This window comes from Myotis nattereri (assembly GCF_964212035.1).
Source record: "Myotis nattereri genome assembly, chromosome: 15".
NCBI classification, from domain to species: domain Eukaryota; kingdom Metazoa; phylum Chordata; class Mammalia; order Chiroptera; family Vespertilionidae; genus Myotis; species Myotis nattereri.
The window spans coordinates 12,642,324-12,664,216 of record NC_138090.1 but is presented as its reverse complement, the minus strand read 5'-3'; the positions used below and the strand labels follow the sequence as shown (position 1 = coordinate 12,664,216).

Genomic DNA, 21,893 nt, shown 5'->3' with positions numbered 1-21,893 from the left:
ACGGCCTCTTCCATCAGGGAGTCTTTACAGCTAACTCTGGGGTGAACGCCCCTCTGAGCAAAGGAAGCATTTCCTGGCCGGGAGACTGGAGGACTTACCCGTCAAGTTGTGACTTCTCCACCACTTAAAGACGTCAATCCACAGCCCGCTAACACCTGCCTTTGGGGAGCGATTCCTCCTGGGGGTGAGGCTGCCGGAAGTCCCGCCCCACGGAAGTGATTCTTGTCCTGTTGGTGGGAAACGGGCTGCCGGCTGCCGTCGTGGTAGCAGGCAGCAAGGGATAAAGAGTGGAAGCCCAAAGCCCGGCGACTTGAGGGTAAAGACCGTGGCTCTGCGTGTTCGTGTTCGGGTCCCCCCTCAGCCCTGCCCCGGGGGCCGGTCCGTGGCCTCCTGTGGAAGACGGGCTGCGGCCCGGGCCCAGGTGGTCCTCACAGTGCCAGGATATAGAAGGCCCCGCTGTGCCCTTCCTAACCGGCCCTCGAAGGGGATGGCCTGAGCGTGAGGGCACGGGTTGTGCGTGTGCGAAAGGACCCTTCCGAGGAGGCTGCAGCCCCCACAGCAGCTGGTGGGACAAAGCACTGGCTCCCACCATTTAGTCAGGTGCCTAGAGCTTGGCAGTGTCCTTCAGAAGCCACGGCGCCTCCTCAGGTGGTTCTGATGTGGGGAGGGTGGGAACCATGGGGAGGTCGTTCCGGGCAGTGGGCGGACCCTGCGCTCGGCGCACCTGCTGCCCCTGCACCGGAACCGGGCCCACCCGCGGCTGGGGAATCGCTGGTCGTGGGGCCTTGAACCAGCGCCTGCCTGGCCCCTCGCAGGAGTTGGAGAGCCTGAGGCGCCGCCTGTGCTCTTTTTTTTCTTTTCTATGTTGATTAAGGTATTACCTATGTGTCTTTATCCCCCCACTCCCCCCCCTGATGTCTGTGTCCATCGGTTGGGCCCATTCGAAAGGCGAAAGGCGTTCTGCCAGCTCGGCGCGGAGCCGGACTTGTTCCTGAGCAGAAATTCAGGCAACGGTGGGCTTAGCCTTCCCTCCCCGGGAAGGTCGCGTCCCTTGTGCAAACGGGAGAGATGCGGAGCCTTAGGCGAAGGCTGCTCAATCCGCTGACTGAAAATAGTTACAAGGTTTCTGGAACAGTGCTGGGCCTCCACTAGGACTTACGGGACGTTAGAAACTTGTATTATAAAAATTGTGAAAAATAGAAAACTGGAATAAACGCCACAGAACCACCAGCTAGAGACCAGTGTTATTATGTTGCTGTTTTGTAACAGAAGTATTTTTCCTTACTTTTAAACATCTTGAGTAAACAGTATCCTGTGGATGTACTGTAATGTGCCTAAATGGAACATTTAAATGGAATATTTAGGTAAAAAAAAATGGCAAAACTAGTATACGTTTGTATATTACTTTGTAAAAGATTCTCACATTTATTTAAAATTGTTTTGGGAATTTTATTTTCATTTTGAGAGTGAGAATGAAAAATAGAAAATAATTCGGTATCTCCCGTGAACCACGTACGATGAAGTACATAAGGATTTTAGAGCTCGGTGAGTTCTGATTTATTGGTCTAAGAAGTAAATTGGACTGATATATTTTTTCTAAAAAATTAGCTTAGCATTTAAAAATGAAGCATATAAGAGGTCAGTGATATCAGGGCTGCTGGTTATTTTAAAAATTATTCTAACAAATAACATATAAACAAAGATTTAAGTTAATAGTGGAGTACTATCTTGAACAAACCATGGGTTGTTAGAAAAAAATTTACTATTAAGCTTAGCTTATGAAGAGAAATGCAATGCTAATGACTGTGTGTATGTGTTAAACTTCTGATTCATGAAGGGATGCCCAGTCTGAAAGGATGGGATGAAAGTTTATAGGAAAGACAATAAGAAGGACTAGAAGAGGACTAGTTAGGTTTAGTTAACCAGCTGTTTGTGTTTATTTATTAAATATATTTTTATTGATTCAGAGAGGAAGAAACATCAACGATAGTGTATCATTGGCTGCCTGCTGCACACCCTCTCCTGGGGACCAAGTGCCATGTATGCCCCTGAGCCAGCAACCTGGGCATTTGCCCTTGACGGGAATTGAACCCGGGACCCTTCAGTCTGCAGGTCAATGCTCTATCCACCGAGCCAAACTGGCTAGGGCTTATGTGTTTGTTTAATAGAATGTGTTGAATGCCTGTGGTACTTAAGAATGCCAGCTGCATTTTTTAATATTTTCACATATAATTCTTGTAACAACTCTATGAAGTAGGAATTTCCCATTTTACAGAAGAGGGAACTGAGCCTCAGAGAACTAAAGCACACTTTGTATCACACATCTAATAATTTGTAGACCCAATCTCTGCTCTTCTGGCTTCAGGAAAACTATTCCTTCATTGTCCCTTTGCATTTATAATCCTGGAATTCTCAAATGTTCATCCATCCATTTCTTTCTTTCTTTCTTTCTTTTTTAAAATATATTTTATTGATTTTTTACAGAGAGGAAGGGAGAGGGATAGAGAGTTAGAAACATCGATGAGAGAGAAACATCGATGAGAGAGAAACATCGATCAGCTGCTTCCCGCTTATTGATTTTTTACAGAGAGGAAGGGAGAGGGATAGAGAGTTAGAAACATCGATGAGAGAGAAACATCGATCAGCTGCCTCCCGCACATCTACCACTGTGGATGTGCCTGCAACCCAGGTACATGCCCTTGACCGGAATCGAACCTGGGACCCTTCGGTCCGCAGGCCGACGCCCCATCCACTGAGCCAGACCGGTTTCGGCCATTTATTTCTTTATGTGAAGGAAATATTTTTGTTGTATTTTTTAAAAAGAATTTTTAATTAAACGTATTGGGGTGATATTGGTTAATAAAATTATATTGGTTTCAAGTGTACAATTCTATAATACATCATCTGTATATTTCTTTTTTAAATATATTTTTATTGATTTCAGAGAGGGATAGAGAGGGAGAGAGAGAAACATCAATGATGAGAGAGAATCATTGTTCGGCTGCCTCCTACACCGCCCTCCCCACCCCCCACCCCCCCCCCCCGACTGGGGATTGAGCCTGCATACCAGGCATATACTCTTGACCAGAATCAAACCCATGACCCTTCAGTCCACAGGCCAACTCTCTATCCACTGAGCCAAGCCAGCTAGGGCTGTATAGTTCTTTTTTTTAAATATGTTTTTATTGATTTTAGTAACAGGAAGGAAGAGAGGGGGAGAGAGAGAAACATCAATCGGCTGCCTCCTGCATGACCCCAACCGGAGATCAAGCCTGCAACCTGGGCATGTGCCCTGACCAGGATCAAGCCTGCAACCTCTCTGTGCAGGGCATGATGCTCAAACAGCTGAGCCTCAGGGCTAATCTGTATATATATATATATATATATTTTTTTTTTAAATATATTTTATTGATTTTTTACAGAGAGGAAGGGAGAGGGATAGAGAGTTAGAAACATAGATGAGAGAGAAACATCGATCAGCTGCCTCCTGTACACTCCCTACTGGGGATGTGCCCGCAACCAAGGTACATGCCCTTGACCAGAATCGAACCTGGGACCCTTGAGTCTGCAGGCCGATGCTCTATCCACTGAGCCAAACCGGTTAGGGCTAATCTGTATATTTTAAACATTGATTTAAATGGAGAAAAATACCTTTATCTTATAGGTGAAATATAAGGAGGGAAAAAAAACAGACAAGCATGGAAAGTGAGGACACAAAGAAAACACAAGGTGAGAAATTCATGGGTCATATGTCTGGAACTAGTTTTATATATTTGTGGGTAATACTGCAGATTATCTGATAGGATCCAGAAAATGAAAGAATAATTCAGCAATTTACATAAATATTTATCAAGCAGCTACTCTGTGCCTGTCACACTTACTTAGGAAACCGACATTCTAATAGGAAAAGATACACTGATAATTAGAACACTTTTAATTATGAAAGTTGATTTAATGGAGGTAAATACAAGAGGAATTGGGAACCTCAGAGAACTAGCATCAAAGTATGCCTGGAAGATTTCAGACTGATCCTCAGTATAATAAAAATTAAATCCATGGGCATGGAGGAAATTACCAGAGAGAAAATATTAAAAGAGAAAAGAATGGGGAATAGTGTTCCTCTTAATGCACACCATCACATAAGGATTTAGCCGAAGACTGAGAAAAACATTTCAGAAAGGTGGAGAGTCAGGAATGTAATGTGGTATTTTGGAAATCAGCCTTAGTGTTATCAACCCTTCAGGTCCTGGGACCCAAATCAGAGTCCTGCGCAGTGCTCTTTGCACCAATAGAGCAAGATCTAGTTTGGTAAAGCAGAGGAGAAACTTTATTCTTTGATCAGGGAATGGAAAGGGTGAGCTCATGCTCTAATGGCACTTTCCCTCCAACTGGGAAGGAGCCTTCTGTATTTATAGGCTGTGGCATGGAGTGATTAAATTCTTATTTAGGCATGGATAGTTATTCTTCTATTGTACTTGGCCCTTTTATGCATGGCCTGTTTTTTACACATGACGCCCCATACCAGTTTGGTCTTTGCACTCAGCCCTCTTCATTTTGCGGTCAGGAATCCTCTTTTTTTTTTTTTTTTTTTAAAACATATTCTATTGATTCTCTACAGGGAGGAAGGGAGAGAGACAGAGAGTCAGAAACATCGATGAGAGAGAAACATCGACCAGCTGCCTCCTGCACATCCCCCACCGGGGATGCGCCCGCAACCCAGGCACATGCCCCTGACCGGAATCGAACCCGGGACCTCTCAGTCCGCAGGCCGACGCTCCATCCACTGAGCCAAACCGGCCTCGGCAGGAATCCTCTTTAGTTCCTATAAGCTAGCATAGCTTTGATATAGTTTAGGTATTGAGAAATGTTAGGTCTTTTAGATGATAACCAGATGACAGTGGAAGAATGCTTTGTGAGAAAGATTGTTTGAAAGCACCAGTGTCAAATGTCCATAGTTTGTGTAGAATCAATATTATTTCTTCCTTAAATATTTGGAAGAATTTACAAATGAAGTCATCTGAATTGAACCTGGAGGGTGTTTTTGTTTTTTTTTAAATATTTTTTTTTATTGATCTCAGAGAGAATGGGAGAGGGAGAGAAAGATAGAAACATCAATGATGAGAGAGAATCATTGATCGGCTGCCTCCTGAATACCCAACACTGGTGATCAAGCTTGCAACCTGGGCATGTGCCCTTGACCAGAATCGAACCTGGAACCCTACAGTCAACAGGCTGATGCTGTATCCACTGAACCAAACCTGCTAGGGCTGGAGGGTGGTGGTTGTTTTTTTTTTACAGAAAGGTTTTTAAAATTGGTTTTAATTTCCTTCAGAGATATGATTATTTAGGTTATCTGTTTCTTCTTGGGTGAGTTTTAGTAATTTGTGTTTTTCAAGCAATTTGTCCATTTCACCTAAGTCATATAGGTATGAAGTTGTACATAACCATTATTATCTGTAGAATCCATGGTGATGCCATCTCTCCCATTCTGATATTGGTAATTTGTGTCTTTTCTCCTTCATTCCTGATCAGTTTGTGTAGAAGTTTTTCAGTTTTATTAAACTAATCAAAGAATCAGCTCTATTGTTTTTCTCTTTTCTATCTCATTAATTTCAGCTTTAATCTTTATAATTTCTTTCCTTCTATTTGCTTAGGGTTTAATTTACTCTTCTAGTTTCTTAAGGTAGAAGCAAGATCATTACTTTGAGACCTTTTTCTGTAAGACAGGCTTTAGTAGCATCCCACAAATTCTAATGTCATATTTTCATTTTTATTTAGTTTATGTCTAAATGGCAGATATTTAAACCAGTGTAGCTTTAAAGAGAATAATATTTGGATTTTCTATTCCTATATTTCATGAAAGGGGAAGAGCAAATAATTTTAAGTACTTTTATTTAAGGAACAGAATTGTTTTATATGTCTTTATTATTTGGTAGACTATAAAAGTAACACATACTTATTTTTAAAAAGCAAACATAATGATATATATTTAGAAAGTGAAATTTAAATGGTTACTTTTTAAAAAGAAAGATTTGGTTTAAAATAATGAAATTTTTGTTTTTTAGAAATGAAGACTGACCTGAACTTATTATTGGAGTGTCTGAAGTATCAAATGGACAACCCTTTATCACAAAAGGAAGCTTTGGTCACTATTCATTCAATCTGTCAACAAAACAGTAAGACATGATAGTGAATTTTATCTATGATTCTAGTTCTTTAGTATTGTGACATATGAAATATGCATAGCTCTTTTTCTTCCGCTCAGTTGCTCTACATGTTTTGTTACGATGTTCATATGATTTATTTTATTCTTAAAAGAATAATCATAATAAATAAGATTTCTATTTTGTTTTGTCTGCACATCCTACAGGTGATGCAGGTGTATATTTTCGGGAAATTGGTGGTTTGATGTTTGTAAAAAATCTTGCAAAGTCAAGTGAACATAGCATGGTAAAAGAAGCAGCCTTGTATACATTAGGAACTGTTGCAGAAAAAAATGGTAAAATATAAGAACTTTTTTTCATTATCCTTCTAGCATTGTGTTATACGTTAATAAACTACTAAAAATAACTATAGAATTAAATGTCCTTTGTATGTGTCTGGATAGTTTTATCCAGGTGTTTTATTTATTTATTTAAATTAATGTATGCCAGCCCTAGCCAGTTTGGCTCAGTGGATAGAGCCTCAGTGGTTGGCCTGTGAACTCAAGGGTCCTGGGTTTGATTCTGGTCAAGGGCACATACCTGGGTTGCAGGCTTGATCCCCAGTGGGGGGCGTGCAGGAGGCAGCCAATGTTTCTCTTTCATCATTGATGTTTCTTTCTCTCTCTCCCTCTCCCTTCCTCTCTGAAATCAATAAAAATATATTTTAAAATATTAATTAATTAATGTATGCCAAAGATTATATTTAACTTATTAACTAATGAAGGAATCAGTAAAATGTCACAAGTGTGTTAAAGGCAATGGCAAAAACCAATATAGGCATTTAAGAATGCTGAAATAGACTTATAAATAGGTACTTAATTGGTCAATATCTGCAGGGCAATAATTAATTGCATTCTAATGTCCAAATGTTTTGCATTTCTGTTGACAAGAGTAATTTGCATTACTATCAGATTTAAAAAAAATAATTTACAGAATTGGGAAATAGCTGAAAGACAGTGAAAGACACAGATAATATAGAAGGGTGCACTAGATAGGACATTCAGTAATCATTTTGTCCATTCAAAATCTTTCAGAGTTCTCCTTGGCATTAGTTGGAAACATTTATTTTCACTTTATTTTTTACTACCATGTATAAATTTTATTTATTTATTTATTTATTTATTTATTTTTATGAAAATAAAATTCATCCTTCTTTCCCATTTTATTTTGCATTTTGAGCCATAGAAAAGTTTTCCATAGTCCCAGCTTATAGGGAATCTACCCACATTTTCTGTTGGTACTTGTATGGTTATTTCACTTTTACATTTTTTATTCTTTTAAATACTTTCTGAGTTATGGTGTGATGAATAGCTCCAGTTTTACCTTTTTTTTAAATGGCAACCCAGCTATCCTAATACTTCTTATTAAAAAGTAGATTTTTTTCATATTGATTTGAGATAGTACCATCATCAATCACTTAATGAATTTTTATATGCAGTGGGTCTATAACTGATTTTTTTATTTTGTTCATTGAATCAAAAGATGAAAATAACCTACAACCACCTTGTATATGGATAAATATGCTCTAGGTATACAAATTCATACAATTTTTCTGAAACGAGTTTGAATATAAACCACTGATTTGTTAAACAACTCTATATTTGTACTGAAGGCCCAGTGCATGAAATTTGTGCATGAGTAGGTCCCTAGGCCTGTCCAGGATCAGGGCCAATCAGGGCCTTCTGACTGCCAGATGGGGCCTTCCTTTCCCGGCTGCCAGCTGGGGCCTTGTTTTGTTCCGCGCCACCCCCTGGTGGTCAGCGCACATCATAGCAAGCGATTGAACTACTGGCCTCCCAGTCAAACTCTCTAGAGGACACTTTGCATATTAGCCTTTTATATATATAGATACTTTTATCCATTAAATATTCATTACTTGCTAAGAATTAAGCTGTGTGCTAGGCATTGGGGATAGATAAGACATTGTCCTTGCCTTTAGAAAGAGTCTAATAGCTGGTTTTAGACACTGGATAAAATATTGATTATATATCCATCCATGTATTAAAATTATTTTTTTAATCTGTTTATTATATGATTTTCACAAAATTCCTACTGTCATGTAGGTATCATTTTTTGGAAAGATATTTTTATTTCTAAAAACATCTTAAAAAATAGCACAAGTATCGTTTCTTCCTCTGCTTTCTAAAGCAGGTTTCTGAATTTTCTTAAATTTTTCCCTTGCTATGTTTTTGTTACTTACTCATCCTCTTAAATTTTGTGTGTGTCATATTTTTTGTTGTTAATTCTCACCCAAGGATATTTTTCCCATTGATTTTTAGAGAGAGTTGGATGAGAGGGAGAGAGATAGAGAGAGAAACATCGATGTGAGAGAGACACATCAATTGGTTGCCTACTAGGGATCAAGCCTGCAATCAAGGTATGTGCTCTTGACTAGAACCGAACACGGGACCCTTCAGTCTGCAGGCTCTATCCACTGAGCCAAACTGTATGGGGCTGTGTGTGTCATATTTTAAGTTTTTATTCAGTTAGGTTTTTATTGGAAATTCTAGGGGGTTGTGGCACATTTTTTAGAGCCTAGATTAAGTACTTTTGATTAAGATACTGCTTCTTTGGTCTTCTAATTTAATAAGCATATATCAGTTTGTCAGAGATTTTGTTATATGATCAATAAATGTCAATGAAATGATATTTGATTTGTACTATGCAGAGAAATTAAAATTGTATTTTTATATTTCAGTTTATTGTCAGCAGACTTTGTGCACTTCAGAATTGTTTGAAGACTTAATTTGGTTCTTATCTAATAATGATTCAAACACAAATTTGAAAAGAATGTCTGTCTATGTTATTTTGGTTCTAGTTTCAAATAATAGTAAGTACATTCTTTTGTGTTGTAGAAAAAGTTTTTAAAAACAATAAGTTGGGATAATTATTATTAATCCTTTTATTCTAGTCCTTACATCAATTTCTTTTGTTCTTAGTAACTTATGAGAACTACTAGCTTTAAGAAAAGAGAATTAATAGCATGCATTTAATTGTTCAATATTTATTAATTTTAACAAAGAGTAAAGTGATTTGTATATTTAATTAGCATAAAAAAAACAGCTTTGAAAGCAAAAGAGAGGCATTTAATGAATTAGTTTGGTTGGTATATCACTAAAGTGGCCATTTAGTTAGTGTTTGCTTTCAGTCAGCAATGACCTTAAATTTCATGTAGCTCTTGGCTAAAGTTTTTGTTTTGTTTTTCAGTTTTTATTTTGGAATAATTTTAGATTTGCAGAAAAGTTGCAAAGATAGTATAGCATGATCCTGTATACCTACTGCTCAGGCCAAGGTTATTTTTTAACATTGCTTTATTTACATCTTCAAATTGTTAGAAATTTTATAATCATTTAAAATGCTTCTAGATTTTATTTTTTGTACTTTGAATTTTTTAATATTTTGGAGCACCTTATTGTGTAGCACATAACCATGCAAAATACATGTTTTGTAATTTTTAGAAGAAATTTGAGTGCTGTTATTCTCTAAGCAGTGGTTCCCAACATGGGGCACATGCTGCACAGGGGGCTAATTTGATTTTTAAGGGGGGCTATTCAAGAATTAGTTATTAACAGTGAATTTTTTGCATTTCTTATGGTTCTAGGGGCCTCATATACAGTATATAAACATATATTGTGACATATTTATGCATTTCAGGTCTCTGCTATATGTTTTGAAACTTTGTTTGCTATTTTTTCATATCACTTCATATTATTATTTCTTAGTGATTTCTTCCTCAGTACTTCAATTGTCCTTTCATTCTTTTATTTTTCTCTTTCATGGATGCCATGTTCTTTGGAAGCTTGTTTAGACTAAGTTAATGGCCTTTTAGGCTTCCTCCACGTGCAAAGTTCACTTTTTGAATAATAAGAATTATATGTTATGGGGGGGGGGGCGGGGGGCATCAGGATTTTAGAGATGCTTAGGTGGGGCATGGCCAAAAAATGGTTGGGAACCACTGCTATAAGCATAAGTAATATATTTCCCATAATCTTGATTAGGTTTTATCTACCGTAATTAAAAGTTATTAAAGTAATTAAAAGTTATTTATCAAAATATTACTTAAATGTTTTCCGTTTCTGCCAAGTTACTTCTAAACAAAGTCATATTCCTGTAATATGTGGCTATTCCTTTAAGGGACTGGACAAACGCTTGTGAGAGAAACAGGTTGTTTTAAAATTCTGTCAGAGTTGTTCAGGTAAGCAAATATAAATTTCTTTTTACTAATTAGTTATTACTTAAGACCTTAACACATTTTTATTAATTTACTTCCTTTTCTTTTTAATCTAATAGGGCAGCCCTTTCAAAATACGAATTGAATTTGTCAGATAAAAATGTTTTCCAGAATTATCAGTTGTGGTCGTCAGTGTGTGGTACTCTGTGTGTCTGTGTCAACAATCCTCAAAATGGTATTTATCTCAAATATATGAATATAAAAATAAAGATAAGAACAAATGAAAATTTATATTTTCCAAATATATTAAAATATGATTAACTTTGTCTTCTTTCAGATGAAAATCAAAGGCTTTGCTGTTCACTTTTTCCACATGCTAATGACTGGCTAAAAAATTGTATGATGCCTGAGATAATTCGCCCTCTTTGTTCATTTATTGGACTCACTCTTGCAAATAACAGTAAGTATACATTATTCTATAAGTTATATTTGAAGAAGCTATTTCAAAGTATAATAAAAAACTATTGAATTAGTTATTGTATTAATTGAATTAATGGATTAATTTTATTCCAGTAAATTGGGTCATTTTGGATGCACTTACCAGTGGTTCTCAACCTTCTGGCCCTTTAAATACAGTTCTTCATGTTGTACCCAACCATAAAATTATTGCCCTAACCGGTTTGGCTCAGTGGATAGAGCGTCGGCCTGCGGACTCAAGGGTCCCAGGTTCGATTCTGGTCAAGGGCATGTACCTTGGTTGCGGGCACATCCCCAGTGGGGAGTGTGCTGGAGGCAGCTGATCGATGTTTCTCTCATCGATGATTCTAACTCTCTGTCCCCCCTTTCTCTCTGTAAAAAAATCAATAAAATGCATTAAGAAAATTATTTTCGTTGCTACTTCATAACTGTAATGTTGCTACTGTTATGAATCGTAATTTAAATATCTGATATGCAGGATGGTCTTAGGCGACCCCTGTGAAAGGGTCGTTTGACCGCCAAAGGGGTCGCGACCCACAGGTTGAGAACCGCTGACTTAGACTATCACAGATAGGAAAATCTTAAAAGTGGATCTGTTAGGAAGATATTGGGAAGTATCACATGATCTCACTCATATGTGGACTCTAATGAACAAAATAAACTAATGAACAAAATAGATCTAGAGACATAGAAGCATAGCACAGACTGTAGAACTTCAGGAGGAAGATGAGGGAGGGTGTGTGGGTGGGAAGTGATCAACCAAAGACCTTGCGTGTGTGTGTGTGTGTGTGTGTGTGTGTGTGTGTGTGTGTGTACTTATTGTATTTTATTTTTTTTTGTTAATCCTCACTCCAGGATATTTTCTCCATTGATATTTAGAGAGAGTGGAGGGGAGGGAGGGAGGGAAGGAGGGATGGGGGAGAGAGTGAGAGAGAAAGAAAGAGAAACATTGATGTAAGAGAGACGCATCAATTGGTTGCCTCTCAGATGTGTCCCTACTGGGCCAGGGATGGAACCTGCAACCCAGGTACACGCCCTTGACTGGGAATCAAACCCTTGACCCTTCAGTGCTTGTGTTGATGCCCTAATCACTAAGCCACACCTCCAAGGGCAACACGATATTTTTAGATTAAGATCTTTGTTTTTTATGGAACAATATCAAAAGTAATTTTTTTGTTTAAAACATCTTGGCTCAATTTGTGATACTAGGGTAGGCTGGGAAGAAGGTTTATGACAGAATTGTAATAACTAGCCCATATATTCATTTATGTAAGCTTGTTGCTGGAATAGGGGTTTCAGAGACTATTGAATGCACAGACTCATGGATACATTTTTATCAGAATCATTTTCACAAGGGAACAAAAGAATTCAGACTCTTAAAAATGATAGCTGTCACTGATTCTTTTCTTAGAACAGTTGTCATGACTCAACATGTTATAATTTTATGCTCCAAGAAATAAAAGAATTAGGCTTAAGTAAGATGGATGAAACGTGTTCTTTTGGAACAGGTAAATTACTTTGCTGTTTGTAGATTAAAGCAATCTGAGGAATGAATTATGTTGGAATTCAGAAAATAAGCAGTTTGCTAATTGGAGTACCAAGCTAGATCAATGAATCTATTATTTATAGCTCTTTTGCAGAGTTTTAGTTTAATGTCATTTTTGCAAAGTATACCAGTTCTCACTAAAAGAAGCAAAAGAGATATCTAACACAAGCAAAAAAACTATACTGTACATACACCTGTACTATGTCAAAGTGAGTTTCTTACATAAGGAAGTAATTTATGTTATGACTATGTATATGTGCAGGTAAAGATTGGACTTTTCATTCTTTAATTTTGAATTTTTAGTAAGTACACTTGGCCCTGTATGTGTGGGTTTTGCATCTACAAATTTAAGCAACTGCCAATAGAAAATCTATATATATATAAAAAGCCAGCGACCTGAATGCCATAACAACCGGAATTCCGGTTTGGCTCAGTGGATAGAGCGTCAGCTTGCGGACTGAAAGGTCCCGGGTTGGATTCCGGTCAAGGGCATGTACCTGGGTTGTGGGCACATCCCCAGTAGGAGATGTGCAGGAGGCAGCTGATCGATGTTTCTCTCTCATCGATATTTCTAACTCTCTATCTCTCTCCCTTCCTCTCTGTAAAAAAATCAATAAAATATACTTAAAAACAAAACAAAACAAAACAAAAAAACAACCGGAATGACCGGTCGCTATGATGCCCACTGCGGCCAGTGAACTGGCCCTGATCAGGGGGTGGGGCTGGCTGGCCAACCTCCTGCAGCCCCCTCCCCCTGGCCAGCCCCACCCTTGATCGCTCCCCCATACCCCGCCAACCTCCTGCAGCCTCTCCCCGCTGCCAGCTCCACCCCCAAAGGGCCCCCACTACTCTGATTGGCCCACAGCCCCAGTCAGCTCTGCCCCAGATCAGCCCCCCCCACTCTGATCAGAGGCAGGGCTGGCCAGCCCACCACCCATAGCCCCTCCCCACAGCTGGACCCACACCCGATCAGCCCCCACCACCCTGATCAGCTCACGGCCCCTCTCCCTAGCCATCCCAGCCCTGACCAGGCCCCGATGGGGTGGGCCGGCTGGCTAACCTCCTGCCATCTCCTCCTCCCAATAGACCTGGCCCCTATCTGCCCCATTTGGGGCCATGACAGCTGGACCCCACCTGTGCATGAATTCATGCACTGGGCCTTTAGTCTATCCTATCTAATAAAAGAGAAACATGGTAATTAGCATACGACCGCTACCCTCAATATGCAAATTAACTGCCAGCCAAGATGGCGGCCAGCAGCCAGGCAGCTTAAAGCAAACATGAGGCTTGCTTCAGTGACGGAGGACTCCCAACGTTCCCCGCCTGCCACTGCAGGCCTCTGAGCTGCAACTCTAAGCAACTATGTTACAAATATAGAAGCTAAACAAAACCCCAGAAACCTGCTTTAGTCCGTCGGACTTCAGCCAGCAGGATCGCATCATTGTTTCAAATACAGAAGGTAAACAAAAGCCAGAAACCTGCTTTCAGCAGCAGAGGCCTAAGAGCTGGAGCCAAGCCTCAAAGCTAAAGCTGGCCCAGAATAAAAAAAAAAAGAAAAAAAGCGGTTGGGAGCTTCGTCACCCGCCAGCCTGAAAACAGCACTCAGCCCCTCACCCAGACTGGCCAGGCACCCCAGTGGGGACCCCCACCCTGAAGGGTGTGTGACCAGCTGCAAACAGCCATCATCCCCTCCCCCAGGCTGGCCAGGCACCCCATTGGGGACCCCCACCCTGATCCAGGACACCCTTCAGGGCAAACCAGCCGGCCCCCACCCGTGCACTAGGCCTCTATCCTATATAGTAAAAGGGTAATATGCCTCCCAGCACCGGGATCAGAGGAGCCGAGAGGCCTCCCAGCACCGGGATCAGTGTGACAGGGGGCAGCGCCCAAACCCCCTGATCGCCCTGCGGCTCTGTGTGTGACGGGGCGGGGCCACAACCTCCCTTTCCACCCTGCTCTGTTTGTGACAGGGGAAGGCGCCCCAACCCCCTGATCAGCCCTGCTCTGTGCCTGATAGGGGGAGCTCCCCAACCCCATGATCGCCCTGCGGCTCTGTGTGTGACAGGGTGCGGTGCCCCAACCCCCTGATCGGCCCTGCTCTGTGTGTGACGGGGTAGAGCCATAACCTCCCCATCGGCCCTGCCCTGAGTGTGACAGGGTGCAGCACCCCAACCCCCTGATCCGCCTGCTCTGTGTGTGACGGGGCGGTGCCCCAACTCCCCTATCGGCCCTACTCTGTGAGTGACGGGGGGAGCTCCCCAACCCCCTGATCGGCCCTGCTCTGTGCATGACAGGGGGGAGCTCCCCAACCCCCTGATCAACCCTGCTCTGTGCGTGACAGGGTACAGAGCCCCAACCCCCCAGGTTGGCCCTGCTCTGTGCGTGACGGGGTGGCGCCGCAACCTCCCCATCGACCCTGCCTTGAGTGTGACGGGGCGGTGCCCCAACCCCCCAATCGGCCCTACCCTGAGTGTGACTGAGGGTGGCATCACAACCTCCTGATCCGCCCTGCTCTGTGCATGACAGGGGGCAGCGCCCCAACTACCCAATTGGCCCTGCTCTGAGCCCGAGCAGGGGCTGCTCCTAGGGATTGGGCCTACCCTCTGCCACCCCGGAGCAGGCCTAAGCCAGCAGGTCGTTATCTCCCGAGGGGTCCCAGACTGTGAGAGGGCACAGGCCGGGCTTAGGGACCCCCCCTTTCCCCCGAGTGCACAAATTTTTGTGCACCAGGCCTCTAGTATATATATAAAAGCCTCAGCGACTGTCCGACCATTTGACCATTCAACTGGTAGCTATGATGCGCACTGACCACCAGGGGCAGATGCTCCGACCAGTAGGTTAGTTTGCTGCTGGGGTCTGGCAGATCAGGACTGGGCGAGACCAGGCCGGACATGCCCTGGAGCCCTCCCCTGGTCCCTCCCCGGCCCTGATTGTGCACCAGTGGGGTCCTGAATTGCAAAAGGGCACAGGCCAGGCCAAGGGACCCTATTGGTGCATGAATCCGTGCACCAGACCTCTAGTATCTATATAAAAGCCCAGGGACTTCAAGTCCCGAATGGTGGAACAACCAGAATGACTTTCGACCAGTCACTCTGAAGCGCACTGACCACCAGGGGGCAGATGCTCAATGCAAGAGCTGCCCCCTGGTGGTCAGTGCGCTCCCACAGTGGGAGAGCCACTCAGCTGACTGGGATGAACAGAGCTCCCACTGTGGGCCAATCCCCGCAGGCCATGCCCTCCACCAGTGCACAAATCCATGCACTGGGCCTCTAGTTCAAAAAATAAAGTTCTATTGTTGCTGATATGTAGTTAGGCATATGATGGTTATGTCTGTACTGAATATGTACAGACTTTCCTTGTCATTATTCTCCAATCAATAGAGTATAAAAACTATTTACATAGCATCTACATTGTGTTAGACATCATAAGTAATCTATACGGGAAGATGTGTGGGTTATATGCAAATACATTTTAAATAAGAGACTTCAGCATTCTAGGATTTTGGTATCTGAGGGTAGGGTGGAAGGGCGGGGGGTGGTCCTGGAACCAATCCCCTAAGGATACTGAGGGATGTGACTCTATTTCAGTGGTTCTCAGCCTTCTGGCCCTTTAAATACAGTTCCTCATGTTGTGACCCAACCATAAAATTATTTTCGTTGCTACTTCATAACTGTCATGTTGCTACTGTTATGAATCGTCATGTAAATATCTGATATGCAGGATGGTCTGAGGTGACCCCTGTGAAAGGGTCATTCGACCGCCAAAGGTCGTTGCGACCCACAGGTTGAGAACCGCTGCTCTATTTGAAAAAGTCAAGTCAATGTTACATTTAGTGCAGATTATGAATGAAACCATACAATTGTTTTGTTTTGGGTGTTAATCATTCTACTTTATTCCTTAAGCACGTGTTCAGAAATACTTTATATCTGTGGGTGGACTGGATGTATTGTGTCAAGTTCTTGTGCAACTGGAATCTGATTCACATAAGACTCTTTCAAGTGCTAAGCTTGCAGTGGTGGTGACAAAGACAGTGGATGCATGTATTGCTGATAATAGTGAGTAAAAATGCTTAGTCATTTTTCTACAATTGCATTTTGCTTGAGTTCAACACATGAGGGTTGAAATGGTAGCTTGAATATGGATTATCTGTTTTCTCATGGAGGTTATAACCTCCCACCACCAGAAGGTTCAAATCTTCTGACTTCAAGTCTAATAATAGATTCTACCATTTCTAAGCCTTGTTTCACTTAAAGTGGCATTAAATTAAAAAGATTAGATGAGAAATCAAGGGACATTTGGAGACATAAAGAATGGAAAAACCCTTATCTATAGATTTTTTAAAAATTTTATAAAGAATTAGAGTATGCCTCTTTCTGGTAAATGTGAGGTCTGACTTACCCAGCCATTTCTAGTGAGTGACAGAACCAGAGTTGAACCCATGCCTGCTTCTCATAAACACTGAGGAATGATAATCTATAAATTTGTAATAAGCAACTCTTGACATTCACAAATAACTGTGAAGTAAGTAGATTTTTTAAAAATCAGTTATTGAGGGCCTGCTATGCATAGGGCTCTATGTGAGCTCTAGAGATGCAAAAATGATGAAGATATAGTCCCTCAAGAAATTCACAACCTTATGAGCAGAAGTATAGTTTAAAATGGCAGACTTCTTGAATTCTGTCACATCTCAGCTTCAGGTAGCTTCACTGCATCATCAACATCAATAGAATCATGGCCAGTTAGTGGATTTCATTGACAAGCAGGAATTAGTTACATAGGAAGGTCTTTACTGTCCAATCTAGATAATAAGAGGTGTGTAAGATGAGAATAAGCATATTCAACTTTTAGGAATGCTGCATATTACCAACATTATGCAGGGTAAATAAGAAGAAACTATTCTTTAAAAAACTTGATTTAGTAAAATATCTTTAATATGAGAAGAGGGATTAATGAAGGCTATATAAGCCACTCTCTTATTACTCATTTATTTATATTTACATATATATGCACACATATATGTTAGATGTTATATAGATATATAAGATCATTCTCCTAGGATAAGATCTGAAAAACAGTATGTATGAGAAATAGTATATATATAGTTATAAGTTTGTATTTACTCTTTTTCTTTTCTATTTTATACTAATAGCTACTTTTGGTGAAGTATTATCCAAGTACCACATTGTTTCAAAACTTCTGGCATTACTGCTTCATGACAGTCTGGATTCAGCAGAAAAATTTAGCATCATTCTTACTCTTGGTCATTGCACAGAGACTTGCGGTAATACTGGATTTACTTAGTGTGCTTATTAAAACAGGGGGTGGAAATACACTTTTGGGGTTTTTTTCCTCCTAGTCATATGAAAGGCTTAAAAGTAGTGCCTTTCTCCCATTCATTCAGGTCCCAAACCAGTCATTTTGCTCTTCATCCTTTTTAATCCATTGTATTGAGTTGGCCCCTAAGACCTGTGGTTCTGCGTCTGTTGACCCTTCTGTATATCCCTTGCTGCCCAGTTCCGGTGCTACTCTCCCAAGACCCCCAGCCCCTTCACATCTTTCACCAATGTTGTTGCAATAGACTGTTCCCTGTTTACCCTTCCATCTCCATTTTTCAGTACCGCTTCGCACTGCTGCACAGATCTAATCGTATTCTTCTTTGCTGAAAACCTTCAAAAGTTCTATCATTTCTTTCTCTACCTGTCATTCTCACCTCTCTTTTTTCTCCTTGCTTCCATTTTCCTCCTTCTCTTCACTCTCCTGCCATTCTCCCTGTTCCATTCTCCTTTCCAATTCTCTTCACTTTCCTCTTTCCCTCTCTCTTCCAATTTCTGCTCTTTCCCCTTCCACTTTTCCGCTCTTGTTTGCTCTCTTCCTTTCCTCATTTTCAGTTCATTCTATTCTTTTACTTTCTTTTTTTAAAATAAATTTTTATTGATTTTAGAGAGGAAGGGAGAGGGAGAAAGAGATAGAAACATCTGGCTGCCTCCTGCACGTTCGCTACTAGGGATAGAGCCTGCAACCCAGGCATGTGCCCTTGACTGGAATTGAACCTGGGACCTTTCAGTTCTCAGGCCAACGCTCTATCCACTGAGCAAAACCAGCTAGGGCTCTATTCTTTTTCTTCTATATAATTTAGGATTTAGTATACTTTTTAAATTTTTATTTTTTTTAATTGAGGTTTAGTTGAGAACTATACTTTTAAAAAATGTTTTTATTGATTTTTAGAAAGAGAGGAAAGGAGAGAGAGAGAAACATTGATGAGAGAGAAACATTATTAATTGGCTGCCTCCTGCACATCCCCTTCTGGGAATTGAGCCCACAACTCAGGCATGTGCCCTGACTGGTAATGGAACCACGATCTCTTGGTTCTTGGGTAAACGCTCAACCACTGAGACACACCAGGCGGTTGGGAACTATACCTTTTTAAGAACCAAGTGAAGGCATTTGTTTACACTCATGAGATATGATGCTACTCTGTGGCAGTATTTCAGAGATCATCACTTATGATACTCACATGATTTTATGTGAGTCAGTTATTTCCTAAATTGAATACACTTTTGAAACTTGGTTTTTCACTAATTTGGACTATGTTTATAATTACCACAGGAAGAATTATGATCTCATGTAGATAGTTTATGGTAAAATAACTTCTTCTACTTTACTTTTTTATTATCTTTTCCAGAGGAAAATCAGTATGACCTTTTTAAAAACAATGGGCTTCCACTCATGATACAAGCCTTAGCTGAATCTCATAATGAGGAACTAAACAAAGCTGCCACTTTTGTGCTTTGCAACTGCAAAAAAATTAGTAAGTTTATCATTACTTAAAAAAACACACACACAAAAAAACAAAGTTTATAAAGCGAAATTTATATCTGCTTTGATGAGCCAAGCCCCTTTAGCTCCCAGGCTCTTCTTACATCTGAAGAGCAGAATATTTAATTTGGACATGACACCTGGAGTGTTTCAGCATACAAAAAACCTATATGGAAGAGAGCAACAATACAGATAATTCACATATTTTATGTAGTGTGGACAAATATAGTTTGAGGGCTATAGGTAACATGATTAAATCATAATACAAAGTATATTTACTTATTTATTTGAAAAATGTTTGAGTGCCCATTATTAGCCAGGCACTGTGCTAGGCATTAGGAATATAGTGATAAGAAACAGTCTGTGCACTCACAGAACTTAGTTTAATTAGAGAAATAGATAATAATTGAATAGTCTCAAAAGTGAATGTATTATATAAATTAACCTAAGAGTTTAGAATGGATAGAGCACAGATTTTAGAGTCTGTAACAAAGGACTAAGACCTAGACAGTAAGGTAGAAAAGGCTTCAGGAGGAAATGATTCTTGAACTGAGATCTGAATGTATAGAGTTCATTAGATGAAAAGAAGGGAATTTTCTATGGGGGAGGATCTCAGGGCTTAGCAACAGTGAAGCATAAGACCTTGTGAGAGGAAGGAGCCTGGTGCATTGAAGGAATTGATAGCCAGGGCCATGGCCATGAAAACGATTTTTGTCTTTGTGTAAGAAAAATTGTTGTTGCATCATATGTAAAGAGAAAGGATTATAGGGAGGAACTACTTTATGAAAACTATTTTTATAAAAAACTATTTTAAAACCGGTATCCATACCTGAGGGTGTTTATGTGCCTGGGATAACATATTTTCATGCTATTCTCTTTCCTATAGCTCTGAAGAATAAAGTCTGTTTTATGACTCTTAGTGTCCTGGACCTCTGCCAACTACTTGCTTTCCACTTATTTTCAATTGAGATAGTTTAGAAGGGCAGAATTTAGGGGAGGTGTGGGGTATGAAGTTGTCCGTATTTAAAGTGTTAAAATAACATTTCTGGTAATGGATAAACTCACTGTTTTTCCCCCATGTTGCAAAGCTGAGAAATTATCTCTAAGCCTAAGAGAATGTCCTTTTGATGAAAATGAAGCAGAACAATTAGAAGACATAAATATGAAAGAGAAGAATATTGGAGAATACTGGAAGAAAGCAAAGGACATTCTTCACAGAATAGAACAGCTTGAAAGAGAAGAAAATGAGGTTGGCTTCTTTGTTTCAAAGAGTATAGAACTTTTTAAAAGTATTTTTGAACAATATAGGTTAGAAAATAAAAGATTTTTCTTGCCAAGCTATTCTTTAAAAAAGTCCTGGTGCACAGGATGTCGCCCACCCAACTGAGCCACACTGGCCAGGGCTAGTTGCTACTCATGTTTAAGAGTCATATGCTAAAAATCTCCTTGGAAAATTTGTTGACTGTGGATTCTCATAGGATTAAGTGGGTCATTTGGAGAAACTCCAATGTCTAATCTGCCTAGAGATTGTCAACCAACCAGTGCTCTGGAATCAAAATCGGGGATGACAGCTTGGGTCTTAGAATTCAGTACGTAAATAGTTGCTTATTCTGTTTCTTGAATAGTATTCTGCCTTCAGCTTTGCTTGGAGTCTTCCAGTGTGGAGACTGTTTTGTCTCCTCCAGTGATTATATTTCCAGCCGTGGGAAGGGAGAGGACCTTCTGGTGTTAATCAACTACCTGCTAAGTGTATGTTGAGAGCTTGGTAGCATATGTTAGGTAGTTTCTTGACTTTTCCCATTATAAGCTTTGCATTCAGGTTTATCAAGTCTGCTAAATAGGTTATCATTCACCTATTTGCTATTCAGTTTCCAAAATGTTGTTGCTTTTATTTCTTCTTTCATTTCTCCTGTCCTTGTGGGGTTTTGCCTTTTTTAAAAAAACTGCTATTCTAATTGGACCAAAAATAACCCTAGCTGGTTTGGTTCAGTGGATAGAGTGTTGGCCTGTGGACTGAAGAGTCCCGGGTTCGATGTGCCCAGGTTGTGGGCTCAGTCCCCAGTAGGGGGTGTGCAGGAGGCAGCGAATCAATGATTCTCTCTCATCATTGATGTTTCTATCTCTCCCTCTCCCTTCCTCTCTGAAATCAATAAAAATGTATGCATGTATGTATGTATGTATGTATTTTAAATCCTCACCTGAGGATATTTTTCCATTGATTTTTAGAGAGCGGTAGAGAGAAGGAAAGACAGAGAGAGATATCGATGTGAGAGAAACACATTGATAGGTTGCCTCTTACAGGAGCCCTAATCAGGGCTTGGGCCAGGGAGGAGCCTGCAACCGAGGTTGACAATCTCTGGAATCAAACCCTGGGACCCTTTGGTCTGCCGACGCTCTATCCACTGAGACAAAATGGCTAGGGCAATAAAAATATATCTTAAAAAAAAATGGAAGGACCAAAAATACATATGGGTGTTAACTTCATCATCTTTTCCTGGAAGGCCTCTTTATTCTTTTTTTTTTTTTTTTTACAGTTTCAGAGCATTCCATTGAGGAATATGCTAACTTCAACTTTTAGCTATTACAAACAATCCTGCAGTTAATAACATCGACATTTTGTACATGTAAAAGTGTTTATAACTATGCATAATTTTTATTATGAAAGATTCTGTCAAACTGT

At 40.4% G+C, this 21,893-nt stretch overlaps 1 protein-coding gene across 2 annotated transcripts in view; it reads left to right on the top strand.

The window, feature by feature from the left end:
- Positions 1 to 3,698: 3,698 nt before the first annotated feature.
- Positions 3,699 to 21,893, top strand: part of TERB1 (telomere repeat binding bouquet formation protein 1) — a gene marked incomplete at its 5' end in the record, with an annotated part of 29,595 nt that continues 11,400 nt past the window's right edge. The window contains 11 exons of one of the 2 annotated variants that reach the window (XM_081108283.1): positions 3,699 to 3,729; positions 6,066 to 6,176; positions 6,371 to 6,499; positions 8,902 to 9,033; positions 10,338 to 10,398; positions 10,494 to 10,609; positions 10,712 to 10,834; positions 16,300 to 16,452; positions 17,547 to 17,678; positions 19,080 to 19,205; positions 20,302 to 20,462. In XM_081108283.1, the coding sequence (XP_080964409.1) occupies positions 3,699 to 3,729; positions 6,066 to 6,176; positions 6,371 to 6,499; positions 8,902 to 9,033; positions 10,338 to 10,398; positions 10,494 to 10,609; positions 10,712 to 10,834; positions 16,300 to 16,452; positions 17,547 to 17,678; positions 19,080 to 19,205; positions 20,302 to 20,462 (1,275 nt within the window). Of the gene's footprint in view, positions 3,730 to 6,065; positions 6,177 to 6,370; positions 6,500 to 8,901; positions 9,034 to 10,337; positions 10,610 to 10,711; positions 10,835 to 16,299; positions 16,453 to 17,546; positions 17,679 to 19,079; positions 19,206 to 20,301; positions 20,463 to 21,893 lie in introns of those variants that run through there. The other variant, XM_081108284.1, reaches the window with a different exon arrangement.